We start from the raw sequence: 21968 nt of genomic DNA, 5'->3' as shown, positions 1-21968 counted from the left end.
GATCTAATTCTTTAAAATGTTCCATGTTCACTTGAGAAGAATGTGTATCCTGTTGCTTTTGGATGAAGTATTCTGTAGATGTCCGTTAGGTCCATCTGTTCTAATACATTGTCCAGTGCCTCGGTCTCTTTATTTATTTTCTGTCTGGTTGATCTGTCCTTTGGAGTGAGTGGTGTGATGAAGTCTCCTAAAATGAATGCATTGCACTCTCTTTCCCCCTTTAATTCTGTTAGTATTTGTTTCACATATATAGGTGATCCTGTGCTGAGTGCATAGATACTTGTAATAGTTATATCCTCTTGTTGGACTGGCCCCTTTATCACTATGTAATGTTCTTCTTTGTCTCTTGTGACTTTGTTTTGAGGTCTCATACAAGTACAGTAACTACTCATTTTCTCTCTCTATTAGTTGCATGACATATCTTTTTCCATCCCCTTACTTTCAGTCTGTGTATGACCTTGGGTTTGAAGTGAGTCTCTTGTAGGCAACATATAGATGGGTCTTGTTTTTTATACATTCAGATGTATTTTTATTCAGACTATTTACATTTTGGGTGATTATCAATAGGTATGTACTTATTCCCATTGCAGGCTTTAGATTTGTGGTTACCAAAGGTTCAAGGTAATTCCCTTACTATCTAACAGTCTAATTTAACTCACTTCATATGCTATTACAAACACACCCTAAAGGTTCTTTTTTTTCCATCCTTTTTCTTCCTCCTCCATTCTTTATATGTTTGGTATCACATTCAGTACTCTTTGTCTATCCCTTGATTGACTCTTGGGGTAGTTGATTTGATTTTCATCTGCTTAGTAATGAATTGTTCTACTTTGCTGTGGTTTTATTTCCCCTGGTGATATCTATAGCAGTCCCTCCAAAATGCACTGTACAGGTGGTTTGTGGGACATAAATTCTCTCAGCTTTTGCTTCTCTGAAAATTGTTTAATCCCTCCTTCAAATTTAAATGATAACCTTACCGGGTAGAGTATTCTTGGGTTGAGGCTCTTCTGCTTCATTGCATTAAATATATCAAGCCACTCCCTTCTGGCCTGTAAGGTTTCTGTTGAGAAGTCTGTTGATAGCCTGGTGGGTTTTCAAGGTAGGAGAGCAAGACAGACACTTTTATTTGGCGATAAAGTGAGAAGGTAGAGCTCCTGGCTCGAGCCAGGAGGGGACAAGAGAGCCCCGGAGTGGTTGAGAGACAAAGGGCTAGAGATGCAGACCTGCTAAGTGGTCCCAAAATGTTTATCTTTGAAGAGACATTAAGTTTCTTATTAGTCCTCCGGTTATTTACAAGAATTTTACTGCTCTGATTTCCTCCCATAGCAGCTTCCTGGTCTGGGAGCATATCACTCAAGACTGCCTGCTTTGCTCCCAAGGTGGGCTGAGTTACTGTCTCTTTGTTAAGAAACTTTTTTTTAACTAATTAGGTTTTAAGATGGAATCCTTCCCGTTTTTACTATGTTGTTTTGGGCTTGCTTGCTACATTGCTTGCTACATTGCAAATCCCACAACGGGTTATCTTGCTTTGTTTTTTCCAGAGGCCCTCGCCCTGCTCTGTCTGGCCCACGGTCCCTGTCTCATCACCAGGAGCCCCTCCCGCCAGCCGCTTCCCGAGCCTGGTATTCAGCAGACACCGATGCCTGGGGCTGTCCTTCCCTGCGCAGCCAAAGGGGGTGGTACGTGCAGGATGCGGGGTACGGAGGAGGGGGAGTGTCCTGCGGCCCAGGAGGCCGCCTGGCGGAGGGGCGGGACGGCGCGCGCGGGTCGGACGTCGACGCCCCCGGCCGTCCTCGCTCTCGGCCCCGCCCCGCCGCGGCTGTAGCCGCCGAGCTGCGCCGCCAGGCACCGCCGCCGTCCGGGTCTCGGCCCGCAGCCGCCCGGCCATGGCTTCGGGCCCCGCGGGTAAGCGGGCGCGGGCGCGGGGCGGCGGGAGAGCAGCCCCGGGCCCCGGCCCCAGCCCTCGGCTGACCGGGCGCCCTGACATCTTGTCCCACAGAGGCGGAGACGCGACAGAGGCTGCTACGCACCGTCAAGAAGGAGGTGGGTGCAGGGCAGGGGCGCGACCCCCAGGACAGGCGGTGGCAGCAGCCACCCGGGCCAAGAGTCCCTAAGGGGGGCGTGGCCACTGGCGGCGCGGCCACCTCGGGTGCGGGGCTCACCTGGGTGGGTATTTACCTCCCGCAGGGCTGGAGGAGGGTGAGTTTGGGAGTGGAAGCCTCAGGTATGGCGGGTGGGGCACACTTGGATGAGTCTGGGTAGGTACCCCTTTTGTGGGAGAGCCAGTGGTTGGATGTCACTGAGGTGAGACAAGCCCCTTGAGGGGCTGACACAGCGTCCCGGGGCTGGGGTGGGGCTGGAGGGGGCTGCAGAAGAAGGACCAGACTTCAGGAAAGGGGTAAGATTCACCCGGAGGGAAAAAGCCCCTACCCCTACCCCGACTCTGCCCCCAAATTCTGTGCTCCGAGACACCCCCTAAAGCCAGGGGACTCCTTCCCTGAGAGGCCTGGGACAGCAAGTTATCTTATTTGTGGGTATGTGCCTGCACTCTCCTGGCAGGCAGGGTCCCCTCACCCTACACCCCACCCCACACACGCAGGAGGGTGACTGACAGGTTCAGCTGCCCCTCTCGCCCTTCCTTCACTCTTCCAGGGGCCAGCTGGGAGCCCAGTGTCGCCTTTAGAGTTAATGGCCCGTGACTTACCGCAGAGGGGGAGAATCTATAGTGATGGGTGTCTGGGAACACGAGATGCCTGAAATCCGTGTGTACGTGTGTGCACGCACCTCTGTGGGTGAGAACATGTGGCTGTGTGTACATCTTGGAATATCTGTGCATTTGTCTGGAGAATCTAAGTATATGTGTTGTGTGTACATGGTTCTGTGTGTCAGTGTGTTTATCTGTTACTGTGAATATGCTGTGTGTTTGTGTGATGCTGGAATCTGTGCAAATGAGACTGTGTGTGTGCATGTCTGTGTATGTGTGTTAATGGCCCTTTTCATGTCACCCCACATCCCTCAACCTGGGACCCCATTACTGCTGAGCCTGCATCACCTCTATACTTCCTGTTCCTTAGCCCGAGACTGCAGTGGCCACAGGCCTTTGGGGCTGGCCTTATTCCTGTGCCTCTCTGTGTGTTGATGGTGTCAGCATCTGGTGTCAGCATCTGCGTCAGAGCTGAGCACCAAGAAGCTCTTCCACTCACGGTGGCAGAAAGCCACCAAGGGCAGCCTTGATGCCAGGATCTGTTGCTGCCCCTCCCTCCTTGGGGAGCAGTGGTATGTGTCCGTGTGTGCGGCATGTCCCATGTTGGTTAAACAGTCAGCTCCAGGGCTGGGTGCATGTTCTGGCATTTCTGAATAAGGAGACATGCAGGATACATGGAATCCCTCAGAAAGGCCCAGAACTTTTCAGCTCCATCCTAGTAGAGACCCCTGTGGGGACCTGAAGGTAGCTCTGTGTAGACCCTCTCTGTAAGAAAACCTACAGACCCACAACATTCTGATGACTATTTTGACGGAGGGTGGATATAGATGCCCACCCCTAAGGCCTTCAGGTTAAAAGTCTTTTTGTTCATTGTTTAACCAAACCTAGATGGAATATGTGCTCTCCAGATGCTTTCACCTGGAATGGCTGTGTCTTTAAGGACATGGCTGGTTGGTTCAGCTGGAGGGGGACTTTAGGCAGAAGAGCATCTGAGCAACATCTGGGGAGGGCAGTGCTTCCTGCCTCTGGGCAGGGCTCCCGCTGGAGCCCTGGTCCCAGCTCTGCCACCAGCTCCCTCAGTGTTCTGGACAAGTCCCTTCCCCTCTCAAGGACTCAGTTTCTACATCTAGAGGAGAAAGCGTGGGTCCAGTGTCCTTGGAGGTTCCATTCATGTCAGCCAGGCTGTGGGGGAAACCTTGCCCCCAGTGGTCAACAGTCTGGGTGGTCTTGGCTGGGAGCAGCTGAGTTTGGGGCTTGGGATGAACTTTCTGCCTGGCTCGAGACTGAGGCCATCTCCAGATCAGAGGGACCTCTTGACATCCTGTATGGTGCCTGACTTGGAGGGCAGCCCTAGAACCTTGCAGGTGTGGGCAGAGAGCCTCAAGTGCCCACTGACCCCAGGTCTGCAATCAGAAGGCAGGACTTACAGTCACAAGTTGGCAGCTGTTTCTAAATTCTGCATTTTTGGGGCACATTATTTTAATCATCAGAGCCTCCATTTACTGGGGGTTACTCTGTGCCAGGTGTGCCCTGCATGCACAGTACCTTTATGAAGTGAGTAAGGTAGTCCCCATGTTATAGACAAGGAAACTGAGGCTAGGAGAGGAGGACCGAGTTGCTCAAGAGCACCCAAGCAAGAAGGGGCAAAGCCAGGGACTTGCCCCAGGTCTGCCTGACATCATGGCCTGGCTCATACCCCTCTGTAACATTCCCATCCCCGTCTTCTCAGCGCCGTAATCTCGGCATGTGTGGGTGGTAAAATTTCCATTGTACAAATGAGAAAACTGGCCCAGAGAGAGTAAGTGATGTCTCAGAGGCACAGAAGCATGGAAGGGAAAGAGGTTCAAGTCTTCTGTGAGGCTCCTGTTCAGCATGGGTGCCCCTAAGGGCCTCGCAACAAGCTGTGCCCCTGCAGCACACCTCTCCTTTCTTTCTTCTGCTCACCTCTTTGGGGAGCATCTCCTCCCCATATCAGAGAGCCAGGCTACAGTGGAATGGTGAAAGGAAGCTCTTTGCCTAGAAATCTGGGATTCGGGGCAGATCTTCCTTCTCTGCACCCTCTGTGTTCCAGGAGACAGGGTCCTACCTGTCGCAGCCACACCCAGAGGCTCCTCCCATCTGTCTTTCTGGAAGGGGTGGCTTAACAATCAGTTTCTGCAGATAAGCCAGGCATGTGTGCAGGCTTTACCTGAGCCACTGCGCCCACAAAGGCCAGCAGAGGCTGTGGAGCAGGAAGCTCTGTCCAGTGCAACTCAGGGAGCCAGTGTGACCAGCACTGTGCAGCAGGTCAGGGGGGAGCTCTGGGCTGGGTTCAGTCCCCGTGCATGTACTTACTGAAGGGCATCTGTGTGCCAGACACTGGGCTGGGCTCTGTGGCTATAGCCGTGAACAGGGTAGGCCCTACCTTCTTGGGGCTGACGTTCTACTACGGTAGATGGACCCTGACAGACATCTGAGTGTAGTTAAAAGGGATAATTACAGGCTGTGCACTGAGGTCTGAAGGAGAGCCACCTGGCACCACAAGAGCACATAACAGGGAGAAGTAAATGCATGTCGGTGGCCCAAGAAGGCTTCCTGGAGGAGGTGATGGTTAAGAAGATAAGTAAAGGATGAGTAGGTCATTTAGGTCAAAGTATATGGTAGGAAGAGACACGAACACCATTCCTGGCAGAGGAAATGCAAAGACTTGGTGACTAGATGGGGCACATGAACTTGAGGAATGGGAGGACTCAAAAGTGCTTGGAATACAAAGAGAAAGGAGAAGGGTGCCCTGTGCAGGGGGCAGAGCATGTGGTCCTATCCTAACAGCAAAGGGGAACAGAGTAGGGAGGACAAGAGGAATATGGGAAAAAGAGGGTGGGGCTGGGATTGATTGCTTGTATACTGTACAATTTTGGACAAGCATCTTTGTTTACCTTCACAGGTGTGTGGTGTCAGTTTATTCATAATGGGGATGAAAATCGCTCACCTGTCAGAAAAATGCTCATGAAAACACCCACCATGTTAGCTGAGCCTCCTCAGGGCAAGCAGCTTATTTTTTCTATCTCCCCAGTCCCACCAAGGCAAAGCTGGAGACCGTGTCCTCATCATGACTTGCTCCAGTTAAACCCAACCAGCTTAACCCTGGCTTCTTCCTGGGTTGGCTCACCCTCCACCCCCGCAAGCCCTCCTTTTCCCTCCCTGCCTCCATCTCTTAGTTTTGTTTTGCTTCCCAGAGCTAGCAGGGACTGGCTTCCTGTTCCCATGACAACTGCCATGAAATGAACCACCATGTGACACGAGTTGAGAACGGAAGCAGAGTGACTAGCCGCCTTGTTTTGCTGCCTCTGGCTAAGTCTGGGAGGCCTCTTAATTGGAGGGGAGATGGCGGGGGCTTCTGGGTGGGAGGAGAGACCCCAGGAAGGAGGCAGGGGGAGGAGGACGGTGCTGGAGAGGCGTCTGCGTTGGCTCTGCAAATGGAGCTGGTGTGAGGGCCCTGATGGAGAGAGCTGTCCTCACAGTGACTGTGGGCGTGCTTGGGGAGCTGAGCCTCCCAGGCCCTGGGTGGGAGGCAGTGGGACGGGAAAGGAGGGCAGGACTTGCTAGGAAGCTTATAAGCGGTGAAAGAAACAAGTGATGGCACCCTGGGACCCCATGATGCTTCCACTCCAAACCAAGAGGTTTTTAATGAGGGTGAAGTTTTGCCCCCCAGGTAGGGTTGCCAGATAGCATACAGGTGGCACAAATTCAAATTTCAGATAAACAGTGAATAGTATAGGCATGTTTTGCCAAATCAGGCTGCCCTACCCCAGGGGACATTTGGCAATGTCTGGAGACATTTTTAAGGTTGTCACCACTGGGGGGATGCTACCAACCTCTGGTGGGGAGAGGCTTGGGATGCTGCACAACCTGCAATGCAAAGGACCTCCTCCCCTGCCCCCTGGCAACCAAAAGAAGCATCCATCCCGGAATGGCACTCCTGTTGAGGTGGAGAAACCTCTGTGCCAGGCACTGTACCAGTGTTCCCCAAGCACTACCTCCTTCTGGTTCATAGTCCTACTGTGGAGAGTAATTATCTTCACTTAAGAAATGAACTGGAGGCACAGAAAATGTTAAGCAGCTCTCTTGAAGCTCACACAGCCAGCTCATGGAGGAGCCAGAATTCAAGTCCCGCTTTGCCAGGACCTGAAGGGTGGCCTCATAAGCCTGATTCACAGAGTGGGTAGGGAGCCTTGAGCTTCAACAGTGTGTCTGGAAGCATGACTTGAGGTCAGGCGTGCACAGGGGAAGAGGATGACGCAGGCAAGGCCCCCTAGTTACAGCTTGTGCTGGGCTGTGAATGCCATGTGGTGACATTTGCTCCATTAGATACTGGGGAGCTGTAGAAGATTTATGAGCAAGGGAGTTCGTGTTGTAGTTATCCTACAGGAAGTCTCAGCCAATAGTAGAGGCAGGATAGACCCTTTCTGCCAGTTCTTAGAAGAAAACGGCCTGCCTCCCTCCCTCTCTTTCTCCCCTCCCTCCCTCTCTCCCCTTCCTCCCTCTCTTCCTCCCTCTCTTCTTTCTTTCCTTCCACAAATGTTTATTTAGCATCTAACACGTGCCAGGCTCAGGGTTCTGTGCCCAGTTCCACTTTGGGGGTAGGGTTTCCCACACCAACAAGCAATGCTCCCACACCATCTGGGTGTCCCACGAGTCAACTGAATTCTGGCACTGTCTCCCTGGAGGTAGCATCAGATTCCACAGGTTAGGGGCTCAGTCCCACAGACTGCTTCTGTCCCCCCACCCCTTCCCCACGTCTGACGCACTTCCATCAGGCTCGATTAATTTTCTAGCGCAGCTCACAGAAGTCTGAGAAACATTTTGCTTAGCAGATCACTGGTTTATTATGAAAGCATGTAACTCAGGAACAGCCAGACGGAAGAGATGTATAGAGCAAGGTATGGGGGAAGGGTGTGGACATTCCACGCCCATTCTAAGCACAACTGTCCTTTTGAGTTTCTATGGAGGCTTCATTACATAGTGATGATTGATTAAATCATTGGCCATTGATGATGATCGACTCAATCTCCAGGCTCTCTGACCTCCCTGGAGGTCAGCGTGTGGGAATGGAAATTAACAACCCTCGCATCCAAGGTTAGTTCTCTTGGAAACCAGCCCTTTTTCTTGGGTGGGATCCAAAAGTCATCTTAACATAACAGAAGACACTTTAGGAAATCTCTCACCGCTTAGGAGATTCCAAGGGTTTTAGAAACTCTGTTACAAGCAAGATGAAGACCAAATACATATTTGTTATGACTGACAATATCACACAGGCACTATACTAGAAGCTGAAGATTGAGAAGTAAGCAGAGCAATGTCCCTGTTCACATGCTCCCATGAAACGTGACGTCTGCTTGGGAGACGGACAGTAGATAATAAACATGTATTAGAGGTGACAAGTGCCTGAGGAGAATAAAGCGGGAAAGAGTTGGGGGGAACGGTGGGAAGGGCGCTCCAGAGAAGGCCGTCTGGGATGGCCTCTTTGCTGGGGGGACGTTTGAGCAGAAGCCCGAAGGAGCGGAGGGAGCCGTGGAGACACCGCAAGAAGGGTGTTTCTGGCAGAGGGAACAGCACTTGCGAGACCTTGTGTCGGAACTGATGAAGCTGGAATAGAGACCAGGAAAGGAGTCAGAGATGAGGTCAGAGAGGGATCAGGAAAGCCATCCTGCAGGGGAAGCTTTCGCTCCTGCTCTGAGACGGGAGCTGTAGGAGGATTCTGAACAAGGTGGGGACGTGAACTTGTCTGTGCTGCGGATTGCTCAGGCTGCAGGGGGAGGAGTAAGTGCAGAGGACGGTGTTGGTGGGGGGGGGGTCCCAAAGTCATTAGGTAAGAGAGGAAACTTCTGTTTTGTTCTTTTTGGCACTTACCATTCTTGGGCAGGAAATCACAGCCCCTCACTCCCCGACTGGGCCAAGTGAGGGTTCTAAAAATGCTTGCCCAGTGGAGGAGTACTGGGTGGGATATTTTTGGGCTCTCTGATGCTTGCAGGGCTGACTCAAATCAGTCCGTGTGTGTGTGTTGTATTTTCGGGCTTAAGACAGCAGACATTCTCACGAGTAATGCAGCCATCTCCGCACAGCGCGGTCCTGATGTCATCTTCAGGGCTCTGGCGAGGCGGCTTCCTGGAGCTCCTGATAGTGGGCTTGGGCGTCAGGGCCCTGGCTTGCTGTGACGAGGGTGATAGCAGGGCTCTGGCTTTCCTGCTTCGTGACGTCTCCTGTGCGGCCTGGCTGCGGCTCCCCTGCAGTAACCTCCTAAGGGGTCATGGGAGGTGGTGGCGGCATTTGTTGCTGGCTGGCAGGTCGGAATTGGCTTTTTTGTCACACAGTGGGCCTGCAGTTGCTGGCCACAGACCCCAGAATGGGAATGAGGACACCTGAGTCCTTGTCCTAACTGTGCCCCTAACTGTGGCCTCCTGCCAAGTCCCTTCTCCCTGCCTCGTTCTGCTTTCTAAGTGGCCAAGATGACTCTAGGCTCCAGGATTCTAAGAACTCAAGCCATCATCAAATTTGGCCAGCATCACTTTCCGAGAGCGAGGTGTCCTGTGTTTTCTCTGCCCTGAATTTGCCAAGCCTCTATTTAAGAACTGTTAAAGCTCGGGGGCTGATAAGACTATTTTGGCGCCTTCGTTCCACTTGAGGAAAACAAAGGCTCAACCAAAGGCGTTCTAATGGGGTAAAAAAAAAATTTTTTTTAAGAGCATTTACTGAGCATTTTGTACGGGTGACCTCATTTAATTACCCCAATGCCCTGTGAAGTGGATAAAACATTCTCTTATAGATAAGCAAACTGAGCCACAGAGATGGCAAGGAACTTGCCTCAGGTCACAGAGATTGTCAGCGGTACAGTTGTCGCAAGTGTGGAGTTATGGGAAGAGCCAAGCCTTGAGTTCCGGTTGTGCCCCTGCCATTTTGTAGCTGCAGGAACTCGCTGGCTTCAGGATCCTTGGGAGCCAAACAGCGAGGGCATCGCCTACCACGCGGTGCTGTGTGCTCTCACCGCCCGCCGACTGACAGTGCTTATGGAGGGACCGGGCACAGTGCTTGGCTCTCCCAGTTAAGAGTGGTTTAGAACTCAGTCACAGGGCAGTTTGCTGCCCTGTGTGGTCACACCCAAGCTGGTTGCACCCTCAGCGTGGGTTCTCGCTCTCCCTGGGCAAGCCCTCTGCTGGGGAGGCCAGAGACAGTGTGGTGGACTGGAAAGGCGCATTGCCTGTGGTCCAGACGGATGAGCCCTTGAGTGGGAGTCGGGGAGGCTGGGTCGTGGCCGGCTGTTCCACCGTCCAGAGGTGAGCAGCCGGGTCTTGCCTCTGGGTCCGGTTGCTCACTGGTCCCATGGAGGTAAGGCCTCAGCCTGAGGAGGGCAGACCCCCTCCCACTTGGCAGCTCTTGAGCCCTTGGCTGAGGTGGCAAAGCGCGCCGAACTCCATGGGAGGTGGTGGATTTTTCTTTAAGTAGTACCAGAAGGTGGGAGATAAATAGATTCTTGTGCTTTTTCTTTTCGAAATCTTGAAAGAACTCAGATTCCTAGTGTTTATAAAGGTAACTGGCCCTTTGGCAGTATATCCCCATTGAAAAAGCAGATGACAGAAGTCCTGTGAGTTTAAGAAACTTCGTGACACTTGGGACATTGAATGAAATCACCTTAAGTTAGTATTATTTAGTGAATTATGTTTAGTTAGTGAGTTAAAATTATAGCAATTACCATTTATTTATTTTTCTTTTTTCCTATTTTAAAACAAGAAGTAAAAGACATCTTTACAGCTACCATTTGTTTATTAAATACTGCTCTAAATTGCTTTATCTCATTAAATCCACAAAGCAGTCTCCCTATAGAGTAGGTACAGATAGCACCCCTTACTGATGAGGAAACTGAAGCTCTGAGAGGTTAAGAGACTGGACCAAGTTCTCACAGCTGAGAAGCAGCCTAGCAGGGTATGTGGACCGGCTCCATCCATTTCGAGTTGTATAATAACTTGCTAACAGAACTAGATAGGACAATAAATAAATATGTAAATAGAGATTGAAAAGGGAAAGAGTGGCTAAGAAACGGATTTCTTGGTCTAAGCGTTTGGGACGTTTGGGTTGAGTACAGCTTCAGGTACAGCTATAGCCTGGGGTTCGGGGTTCTGGTGGTATCGTCAGGATCCTGTCTCTCTCCATCCCTCTGTGCTGCTTTTCTGTGGTGACTTGATGCTCTGTCTCTTCTGTGGGGAGGTGGAGTGTTGCCCAGCCACTCTCAGGGCACACAATCTGCCACGTTGGCATCAACAGACAAAGAACTTCCCCATGGTTCTAGCAGAAGTCTTAGGTTTAGGCCTCACTGGACCGGCCTGAGTCACATGCTCCTTTTGCGCCAATCCCTGTGGGATGGGCGTTCTGATTGGTGACGCCTTGGGGGTAAGGTAGGGAGTCAGCCTTGTGAGAGTAAGGCAGGGTTCCCAGAGGAGAGTCAAGGTGAAATGACAGGACAGGGAGATTGAAAGCAGGCAGACAAGCCACAGACGTCCACTCAGCACAGTGAGGGAGCTTAGCCCCTAACAGTGGAAGTGTCCACTCTTCTGCTGCATGCCTGGCTGTGATCCCAAATGCTGCCTGGGAACAGGTGTCTGCCGGTTTAGGGATTTCTGCTCTGGAGGTGGGCAAGACCCTGATACTGTACAAACACTTTGTACTTGCTGTGTAAAGTATCCTCATCTATCCATGGTACCTCTTAAGGGTCCACAAGCCAAATACCCAAACATTTTCAGAACCACCCTGCAAGACTCTGGGATACAAAGATGAATACAGTCGGTATCCCATCCTTGGTGTGCTCAGAATTGAAATGGGGCATCCTAATGTCTAACCCAGTGAACTCACTATTAATAATAATAATCACTAATAATAATCATAATTGGCATTTATTGGGCACCTACCAGAACTGTGCCATTCAATGGGAGCTACTAGTCACATGAGCTTATTATCATTTAAATTAAGTAAAATTAACTTAAATGAAAAATACTGCTCCTCAAGCACACTAGCCACATTTCAAGTGCTGAATAGTCACATGTGCCTAGTGATATCACATTGGACAACACAGGGATAGAGCATTTCCAGAAACTTCTATTGTGTCCTAGACACTGTGCAACATACTTTACATCCATTAACATATTTAATCTTAGGAAAACGACCCTCAGAGTGGTAGGTGCTATTTAGTATCCCATTTTACAGGTGAGTAAATTGAAGCACAGGGGAGGTGAAATGACCTGTCCAGGGTCACACAGCTGGTAAGGGGTAGAGCCAGGATTCTAACCCAGCCCTTAGGCACCATATTCAGCTGCTTTTCCTTCTAAGATTGGCCAGAGATGGTTCGTCCATTTCCCTGGTTCACCCTTGTGTGTGTGTTTTTTAGCAACTGCCTGGGGATTCCTGTTTCCTGCAGCTGCTGAGGCCCCCAAAGTTTGGGCAGCCTTCCAGAGGATCTAAGCATGCTCTAGAATCTGCATGTGCCTCCGTCATCCATGAGGCCTGGGATCTGTGGATACGGGGCATGTTGCCAGGGGAGCTGCCACGTGCACTGGTCAGAGCGCCTGGGAGAAAGCTGGCCTGTCTCTAGGCTGTGGGCTGGGAATGTGAAATATGGAGACCCTGTGCTCTGGGAATGGAGGGCAACCCAGGGATCATCTTCACGGCTCCGTCGTCTCCAGCAGCATCTGTGCATGGGAGTGTTGGCTGGGAGCACCTTTTTGCCAAGGTGCCCCCAGGTAGATGCTCAAGAATCTGGCACTGGGGGAACTTCCTTGCCAGGGGGTGTCAAAGGCACCTGTGCAGAGCGGCTATGGGAAGCCTGTTTGTGGGGAACCTATCCTCATCCTTGGAACACCCTTCCCCCCGGGTCATGACAGGTTGGACGGTGCTCAGACTGTTAGGGTGCAATGCCTGGCGCCTATTTATAGCACACCAGTAAACGATTAACTGGGGCCAGGCTAGCAGCAGCTGAATTAGAGGCATTCGCTTCTCTCCTGCAAGCCCAACAGGCATGTTTTAAGGCAGGTTAGAAGGGAGGAGCCGGTGGGGTGGGTTTTTCGGAACACTGGGCAGGCCCACCTGCCCAGTCCTTATCATCTAGGTCCCACCCCCCCTTCCTGCTCGCTCCTGTCACATAGATGGGGCTGCAGGAGGACACTCCTGTGGCTTGGCTTCCTTGCTTTTATCTGCATGGGTGTGGGGCCAGGATGCAAGTGTGTGGGTGGGAGAGTGGGGCCAGTCTGTTCCACAAACTGCGTGGGAGTCCAGAAGAGGAAGCTTTCATCCATTTACCAGTGGTGGCTGAGCTCCTACCGTGTCTGATACCTTCAGCCCTTCTCCGCGAAGTTCCCAAAGCCCTTTGCAGGCCACGACAGGCTGAGGGTGTGGAGGAACCCACCTGGAAGGAGGCCCTCAGGCTGTTTGCTGAAAGGTTGGGATCCCTGATGACATCCTACGTTATCAGCAGAGTGAGGAAAGGATGTTTCTCCTTTTCTTTTCTAATGGACTATTTTTTACAACAATTTTTGTTTCATGGTAAAAAATGAGCAGAAAGTACAGATTTCCCATATGCCCCTGGCCCCCACACATGTATAGGATCCCCCACTATGGATACCCCCCACCAGAGTGGGACATTTGTTGGGATTGGTGAACCTACATTGGCCTGTCATTATCACCCAACGCCCATGGTTTACATTAGGGTTCACCCTTGGTGGTTTATATCCAGTGGGTTTTGACAAATGCATGATGTCACGTACCCACCATCACAGTGTCGTGCAGAACGCTTTCTCTGCCCTAAAAACCCCCTGTGCTCTGACTATTCATTCCTCCCTCCTAGCCAGCCCCTGGCAGCCACTGATCTTTTCACCATCTCCATAATTTGGCCTTTTCTGGAATGTCATACAGTTGGAATCCTGCAGCATGTAGCCTTTTCAGGTTGGCCTCTTTGACTTCGTAATAAGCACTTCGGGTGGGCTGTTTCCTTTCATTACCACGAATCTCCTTTGGTAACCAACGTGCGGCAGAGAGAGGGCGCTGTGAGGAGCTGGGCATGCTGGGAGAGGTGAAGGGGAGCGAAGATCTGCTGGGGCGGAGGTAGAGCTGGGAGGTGCTGCTGGATCCTGGATCTGGGAGCAGGGGGATGGCCGTGACCCCCAGCTGCCCTGGGCTGAGGGACCGGGTGTGTTGGTCACATCGTTGATGGGGTCCCTACGGCCACCTGGCACTCCAGAGCAGGAGACCTTGATTCAAATCCTGACCTCCTCACAGGTCACATGATCTTCGTCCTTTGTCCACTCCAGGTCAGCTGCCTCATTTGGGAAAATGGGAATTAGAGCAATAACATCTATAATTACACGGTTGCTGTGAATCTTTGGGTTCATGTATGTGAAGTGCCTCTGAGGCTTGTGGGAAGCACCTGTAGGTGTCTGTTGAATGTATGAATGAGCTACTGTGTGCCAGGCTTGGTGCAGGGCACGGCAGTCAAGGGTTTGAGCCCCCACTCTGCCATTCAAAAGCCATATGCTCCTGGGCAAGTCATTCAACCTCACTGAGACTCAGTTTCCTTGCCTGTAAGATGGGGAAGGCAGTCTCACTTGACCCTGAACATTAATGCCCTATGCAAGGGCCAAGTACACAGTAAATAATAAATAGGTGCTGGTTGTTACTATGTAAAACAAATGTATAGGGTACTTACTATGTGGCTGCTATTGTGTTAAATGCTTTGGATGTGTTAACCTACTTCTGTGAAGCAAATACTAATATCATCCACCCGTTTTACTGCTGGGAATGCTGAGTCCGAGAGAAGAGATCGTTTGTGTAAGAGCTGAACTCTGGAAGTTTGATTCCAGAGCCCAGTGCTCAAAGCTGTGCAGTGGGAATTTCTCTAGGAGCTTGGAGGAAGGGGGCCACGTCATCTTTGGGGGGGTTTCAGGTGGTAGTGAGGAGAAGGGCACGTTCATGAGTCCCAGAGGATTGGGTGGTTGTTCCAGAGCTGGAGATGGAGGAAGGAATGGGTGGGAATTTTGGGTGCAGGGGACTCCACAAGCAAAGGCCAGGCCGTGGGAATCACTCGGACCCTCAGAAAGAATGGCGTGCGTGCTCAGAGCTTGGGGTGTGGGAAGGGGAAGGGACAGGATTTGGCAGGAAAGGAAGGTAGGGCCACAGCATGGAGACAGTCCCAGCTTGCAGGGTGGCACCCCCCACCATCTGTTTGTGTCTGTGCTCTGAAACTTCCCCTAATTTTCCTGTTCCTCTACCCACCACCAGGCCTGTTCCAGCCACTCCCAGCTCTCACCTCACTGATAACAAAATAAAAAATAAAAAGCTGCCAGCTATTTCCATGTAGTGCTTTTCCCTGCCACGTTCTCCTACATCTGTTCCTTCCTTTGAACTTGAAGGTGGCTGTGTGGGAGGAGTTTCAGGGGGGAGTTTTTTTCCTCTGCTTTAGAGTTGGAGAAACTAAAGACTAGAGAGTTCATTTTCACTTGCACTTCAGATCTTGAGCATCAGCTCCTCCAGGAAGCCCTCCCTGACCTTCTCACGTACACCATCAGGTCCTATTTCTTTGTTATTTTTTCTTATAGAACCAAGTTCTTTTGCTGTGAAGACCTGAACTCACTTTGCCCTTACTTACCCATCTGTGGGATTTTAGTTAATGTCTTTCCAACTTGGTGGTCTGTAACCTCCATGAGGGCAGGGACTCTGTTTACCACGTGGTACCAGATACATGGAGGTGCTCAATTAATAAGTGACAGCTATAGTTTCCTTGATAAGTGCTGGAAAGGCAGGTGTCAGTGGGACATGGAAGAGGCCTTCTGCTTGGGGGATGGAGAGTCCAGGGAGGTTTCCAGGAGGAGGCAACAGTTGGGCTGAAGCCTTAAGTCTGAGCATGTATCCAGCTGGAGCATGCTGGGAAGGCACCTGGCAGAAGGCACACAGGAGCAAACGCAGGAGGTGAGCCCATGGCACTGCCGCTGGGGACCCGCGTCCAAGAGTGAGTGGTCCCAGGTGGGACTGGAGATGCTGGCCTGCCAGGGCATCTGCATCTTGTCCTCCACATCTAGGGAGCCTGCAGAGGGGGCAGCATGGCACAGCCCATCCTCCCCTCACCCCCTCACCCCCGTGGCTGGCGAGAGGCCTTTGCGCTACCCCGAAGGCCCTCCAGGCATCCTAATTTAACCGTCCTCTCCACTGTGAGTTACTTGTTGACATAAGAGTCAGGGTGCCTGAGGCCTCATCTCATAAGGTGATGCTGGCTCAGCCTTACTCACCCACCTGCACTGCCAGGGGCCAAGCTCCTAAGACCCCAGGTGTGTGTGTGTGGATGCTCTGAGTCAGTACTGAGACAGTAGGCAGGTGGCAGCTTGGATGATTTTTATTTAGGTCTAATATTGCCCCGCAAGCACTATGCTGGGTGCTTTTAAACCAGGGTGTCCCTATGGGCCAATTCCAGCCAGTCTGTGTACAGCCCTTGGGCCAAGAATGGTTTTTACATTCTAAAAGGGTTGTAAAAGCAAATGGGACTACATGATGGAGACTTTATGTGACCTGAAAATAGGTTTGACAGATTTAGCAAATAAAATTCAGATTGCCCAGTTGAATTCGAATTTCAGAAAAAAAATAATCTTTTAGGATAAGTACACTACATGCAGTATTTGGTACACACTTATCCTGAAAAAGATTCCTTATTTATCTGAAATTTAGATTTCACCGGGGGTCCTATATTTTATTTGACAGTGCTACCCTGCCTCCCAAACGTGAATGATTTGCTGTCTGACTCCTTACAGAAAAAGTTTGCCCACCCCAGCTGTAAACACATAGCAAGTGAGACCAGGTGTCAGAGGGACTTAAAGACACTGCCTGGAACCAAGCTTACGAGCGTTAGCTTCTCATATGAGCATTATGTCTATCATCAGGGTGATCAGCAAACATAGATTGTACGCCTATTGCTTGCTTGTCCAGGTTTTGTCTCAGGCGTCAAGGTCTGTGTGGGAGGCAGATAAACCCACAGACACATAAAGAAAGTCAGGCCGTGGTAAGTTCTAGGCATACGCATACAGCAGGGCAAAGGAGTAGAGAGTGACAGGCATGACGCTCTATTTTAGACAGGGTGATTCTGAGCAGGGGCCCCATCCTGAGTGCTGTGCATGGGTTGCTGATGGAATCCTCATATAACAGCCCTAAGAGGTGGTGTATCATCCCCATTTCATGGACGAGGAAACTGAGACCTGGGTCACCCAGCTGCTGGCAGTGTTGGAGTTTGACCTGGGCCTAGTGGCTCCCAAACTCCTGTTTTGCTCACTTCACTAGAGTGCCTTCCTTTATATGGTGCCAGCCATGTGCCAGGTCCTCTGAGGCCCTCTGCCTGTTATTTTCCATAATCCTTATGACAGCCTTGCACACTGGGCTATGTTATTCCTATACTGGGCCGAGAGGGGGTGAACACTGCATGCTGTGGAGAGGCACAGGGGAGTAGTGAGGTGATTTGGAACGTGGCAGGGTTCAAGGTGGACAGCAAGAGGGTACCAGGCTGTGGAGGGGCAGGGGGCAGGTGTGAGGAGGGAAGACAAAGCAGGCCCTGGAACCCCAGGAGTCCCCCTCCTGGCTTTGCAGATTGGCCCTGATTTCCTTGCCTGACTCCTTCTGGATATTAATCCTCCTTTTATGCTGTTTAAATATTTGCAAGTGGAGGGTGGGAGGGCGTAGCTGGTTTCTGAATGGCTGTAGGGTGGGGCCGGAGGTGGGCTGGGGCAGGTGAATAGAGCTGAAGGGACCTTAGCAATTGTCCATTCATCTAATGCTCTTGAACATCCACCATGGGCCAGCAGTGAACTGGGCACTCACTGTCATCTCGAGAGTTGGTGCCACTTGTAGAATCCCAATTATGTGCCAGATGCTGTCTCCATGGTCTCATTCAAGCCTCCCATGAATCCCCAGTGTGGCAGGGGTGCTGTTACCATCTACCCCATTTCACAGATGGGAAAACTTGTCCAGCATCATGCAGACAGTGAGAGGCCAAGGATTCGACTGCAAGTTACATTCCAGGCTCTTAGGTTCTCTCAATGACCACCTGACATCCTGTCCTTAGAGCTGATAAGCTGGGTGAAAGGAGTGAGCCTCCTGTCATTAGAGGAATACTAGGAGATGCTGGAGGATGCCTTAGAATGGATGCTGGAGAGGGATAAAAGCCTCCTGACCAGACTGACCTGCGCGGTCTCTCCGCCCCTGAAATTCCCCTGTAGGATGTGTTTGGCAGAGTCACCTCCGGGCAGCCCAGGTCCCCTGACTCCTAGCTCGGGGCTGCTTTTGATCCTTAAGTGGGTGACACTGAGGAATCCCTTAGAGGTTTCTCAGCACCTCGGGATTTCAGGAGGGCTGGGGCTGGACGCAGAGCTGTAGGTTAGACTGTCAGACGCTTGGTTCAAGTCCTGGATGACCTTTGGGCAGATAGGATAAATTGAGCCTCAGTTTGACCATCTTTAAAATGGGGCTAATAATGCTCTTGCAAGGATTAAATGAGGTATTTTATTTACCAAGTGTACCAAGCATCTGGCACATAGTAGGTGCTGACTAAGCATTCTCTCTTGCTCTAAACTGAGCAATAACAAAAGCATTTTGTTCCAAGTGACCTCCAGCTTCTGCTGTAAGACAAAGTATTTGTTAGGACAAAGGCCCCAGGTCTGAATGCTGTGACCTCTGCATGACCTTGGGTGGGTTATCTAATTGCTGTGTGCCTCAGTTTTCCCATCTGTACAATGGGAATAATTTGGTGACCTACCTCCTTAGAGTTATTGTGCTTACAAACAGTACCCAGAGCACAGCGAGGACTCAGAAAAATGAGCAGTGACTTCAGCATCCTAAAACTCTGCACTTGCCCAGCCCAACTTTTCCCAGATGACAGCACCTTTAATCCTCACCACAGGATGTGAGGGGCTGTGATGGGACAGGAATACAGGTCTGCATGGCTCCAAATTGCACCAGCCACTGTCTTGTGCTCTCTAAGTTGGGCATGATTCCTGGGCTGGAGCCTAGAAAATCACACAGAGAGCAAGGAGCCAGGATGCCACACTGCCACGGTCCCCAGACCACCGCGAGGTCCCTCAAATCTGTTGGCGTCCCAAGTGGACCAAATCAAAGCCTGTGTCTGGGAACCAGAGCGGGGGGAAGGTGGCTGAGCTGAACTTCAGAGGCCTTCCGGGGCTACCTGACCATCTGTCCCTGCCCACAGGCCTGGTCAGACACTGGGAAGGGCCCCGCTCACAGGAGTGGGCAACAGCCTCTTTTAGGCCGTGCCCTCTTCTGCAAGGCTCTCGGTGAGCTTTGGGGGAAGCTCCCACCCTGCAGGCTTTTTAATTTAAGCTTCTGGCCTTGGGCTGTCAGCTTGCTATTAAATTCTGGGAAAGTGGTCTAGTCCCTAGCTGGGAGCCAGCAGGGAGCACTCGCCCCAAGAGCTGGCCCAGACTGAGATTAGTCTGGGCTGCGACTCCCCATGGGCGAGGAGCAGTTCCCTTGGCCGGAGCTGCCAAGCAGACCCACCTGGTGGCACCAGCCCGGCTGGAGCAGGCTTGGTGAGTTAGAAAACCACTCCTGTGCGTTTCTCCCTCTCTCACACTCTCACTGCATCATACTTCTGACACCAGAGGTGTGGGTTTTCTACACACCAAGCCATTCTGTGACACCAGCTGGGTATCCTACAATTTAACTCAGTTCTGACACTGTCTACCTGGAGGTAGCTTCAGATCCCACAGGTTAAGGGCCTAGTCCCACAAGACTGCCCTCCACTTCAGATGCCAATTGCAATCTTAGGTTGTCACCTACACTTCTGATGACAGGTTATATATAGGTTTCCTGCCACCCCCTTCTTGGGTTCGATAATATGCTAGAATGGCTCACAGAAATCAGGGAGACACTTAGGTTTATCAGTTCATTATAAAAGGATATGGTAAAGCATACGGGTGAACATGCAGATGGAAGAGATGGGTAGGACAAGGGGCGTGGTGCTCCCGCGCCCTCACCAGGTGTGACCCCTCCCAGCACCTCCATGGTCAGCAACATGGAACTCTCCAAACTCCATCCTTTTGGGGTTTTTATGGAGGCCTCATCATGTAGGCGTGCTGTATCATCAGTTCAATCTCCAGCTCCTCTCCTCTTCCTTGAAGTCATGGGAGGGGGTCAGTCTGACTGTTCCTAGCTTCTAGTCATGGCTTGGTGTTTCTGGAGACCAGCCCCTATCCTTAAAATGCTATCTAGGAGCCCACCATGATTTTCTTCATTAGAACAAAAGATACTCCTATCACCCAGGAACTTACAAGGAAATTAGGAGCTCTGTCAAGGAACCCAGTTCAGAAACCAATGTATGTGTTTTCTATTATTTCTCAGTAAGTGAACTACTGCCCAAGGGCCAAATCTGACCCTCCACTTGTTTTTGTAAATAAAGCTTTATTGTAATACCCACACCCTTAGATATTGCACATGGCTGCTCTGGTGCATTACAAGGGTGGAGTGGAAGAGTTGAGACAGAGACTAAATGGCCAGTAAAGCCAACAATACTCTCTAGACCTTTACAGAAAAATTTTGCAGACCCCTACCCTTGTACTTTGGGGTCTGAAGTCCTGCGTGCCAGGCCTGCCCCGGGAACTTCCTCTGTTCTGACTTGGAGAAATGTCTTAGTCCTTTGGGGGGGCTGTAACAAAACTATCGTAGACTGAGTGGCTTAAACAAACATTTATTTCTCACAGTTCTGGAGGCTGGGAGGTCCAAGATCAAGATGTTGGCAGGTTGAGTGTCTGCTAGGAACCTACTTCCTGGTTCATAGATGGCCGTCCTCTCCCTGTGTCCTGTGTGGCAGAAGGGGACTCTCTGGTCCCCTTAGTAAGGACACTAATCCCATTGATGATGGCTTCACCCTCATGACCTAATTTTCTCCCAAAGGCTCCACCTCCTCATACGCTGACATTGAATGTTAGGATTTCAACATCTGAATTTGTTGGGGAACGTAAATATTCAGTCTATTGCAAGGGTTGTCCCCCTGAGCCTCAGTTTCCTCCTCTGTAAATGGGGAGAGGTGATTTCTGTGTATGGTGTAAAGTGCAGGTCCAACTTCATTCATTTGCGTGTGAATGTCGTTTTCCCAGCACCATTTGTGAAGGGATGCCTTTCCATTTATTTCTGTTGTTTTAAATTTCTCTCAGCAATGTATTGAGTTTTCACTATGCAAGTTTTTCACTTCGTTGGTTATGTTTATGCCTAAGTGTTTTCAATATACAAGTCCTGTCCCCACTGAATGATCTTGGCATCCTTGTTGAAATCATTTGACAGTATATGTGAGGGTTTCTTTCTGGGCTTTCTGTTCTATTCCATTTGTTACATGTCTGCCTTTATGCCAGTACCACACTATTTTTCTTACTTTTTTGTAATAAGTTTTGAAGTCAGGAAGGATGACTTTGTTCTTCTTTTTCAAGATTGTTTTGCCTATTTTGGGTCCCTGAGATTCCATATGAATTTTAGGGTAGATCTTGTTTCTGCAAACAAAGCAAAACAAAACCGCTGTTGGGATTTTGATAGGAATTACATTAAATCTATAGATTGTTTTGGGTTTTGTTAACATGTTAACTATATTAAGTCTTCCAATCTGTGAACAACATGGGATGCCTTTCCATTTATTTCTGTTGTTTTAAATTTCTCTCAGCAATGTATTGAGTTTTCAGTATACAAGTCTTTCACTTCATTGGTTATGTTTATGACTAAGTGTTTTCAATATACAAGTCTTTCACCTCCTTGGTCAAGTTTATTCTGAAGTGTTGTATTCTTTTTGATGCTATTGCAAATGAAATTTTTTTAAATTTCCTTTTTGGATTATTCATTTTTAGTGTTTATAAATGCAACTGATTTTTCTGTGTTGATTTTGTGTTTTGCAATTTTGCTGAGTTTGTTTATTAGTGCTAAGTTTTGTTTATGGAACCCTTAGGGTTTTCTATAGATAAGATCATGTCATCTGTGAACAGAGATACTTTTACTTTTTCCTTTCTGATTTGTTTTTCTTTTTATTTCCTTTTCTTGCCTAATTTATCTAATCCTTTATCTAACTAGAAGTTCAAGTGCTATGTTAAATAAAAGAGTGGGCATCTTTGCTTTGTTCCTGATCTGAGAAGAAAAGCTTTCAGTCTTTCACGGTTGAATAAGATGGTAACAGGGTTTTTAATATAATGGTCTTTATTATGGAGGTAATTCCCTTCTG

The 21968-nt window shown here is 50.1% G+C and overlaps 1 protein-coding gene across 5 annotated transcripts in view; it reads left to right on the top strand.

Annotated features, from left to right (window-relative positions):
* Positions 1-1762: 1762 nt before the first annotated feature.
* SGSM1 (small G protein signaling modulator 1) overlaps positions 1763-21968 on the top strand; it is an 80439-nt gene continuing 60233 nt past the window's right edge. For 2 of the 5 annotated variants that reach the window (XR_008993544.1, XM_057491202.1), the window contains exons 1-2: positions 1763-1905; positions 2000-2043. Coding sequence is in view for 2 of the 5 variants with exons in the window: in XM_057491202.1 (XP_057347185.1) it covers positions 1887-1905; positions 2000-2043 (63 nt within the window). In the remaining 3 variants the exon portion in view is untranslated. Of the gene's footprint in view, positions 1906-1999; positions 2044-3254; positions 3277-21968 lie in introns of those variants that run through there. The other 3 variants (XR_008993543.1, XM_057491199.1, XM_057491200.1) reach the window with 2 other exon arrangements.

This window comes from Manis pentadactyla, chromosome 14, assembly GCF_030020395.1.
Source record: "Manis pentadactyla isolate mManPen7 chromosome 14, mManPen7.hap1, whole genome shotgun sequence".
In the NCBI taxonomy this organism is placed as follows: Eukaryota; Metazoa; Chordata; class Mammalia; order Pholidota; family Manidae; genus Manis; species Manis pentadactyla.
This window is presented reverse-complemented; position numbering and strand designations above follow the sequence as displayed.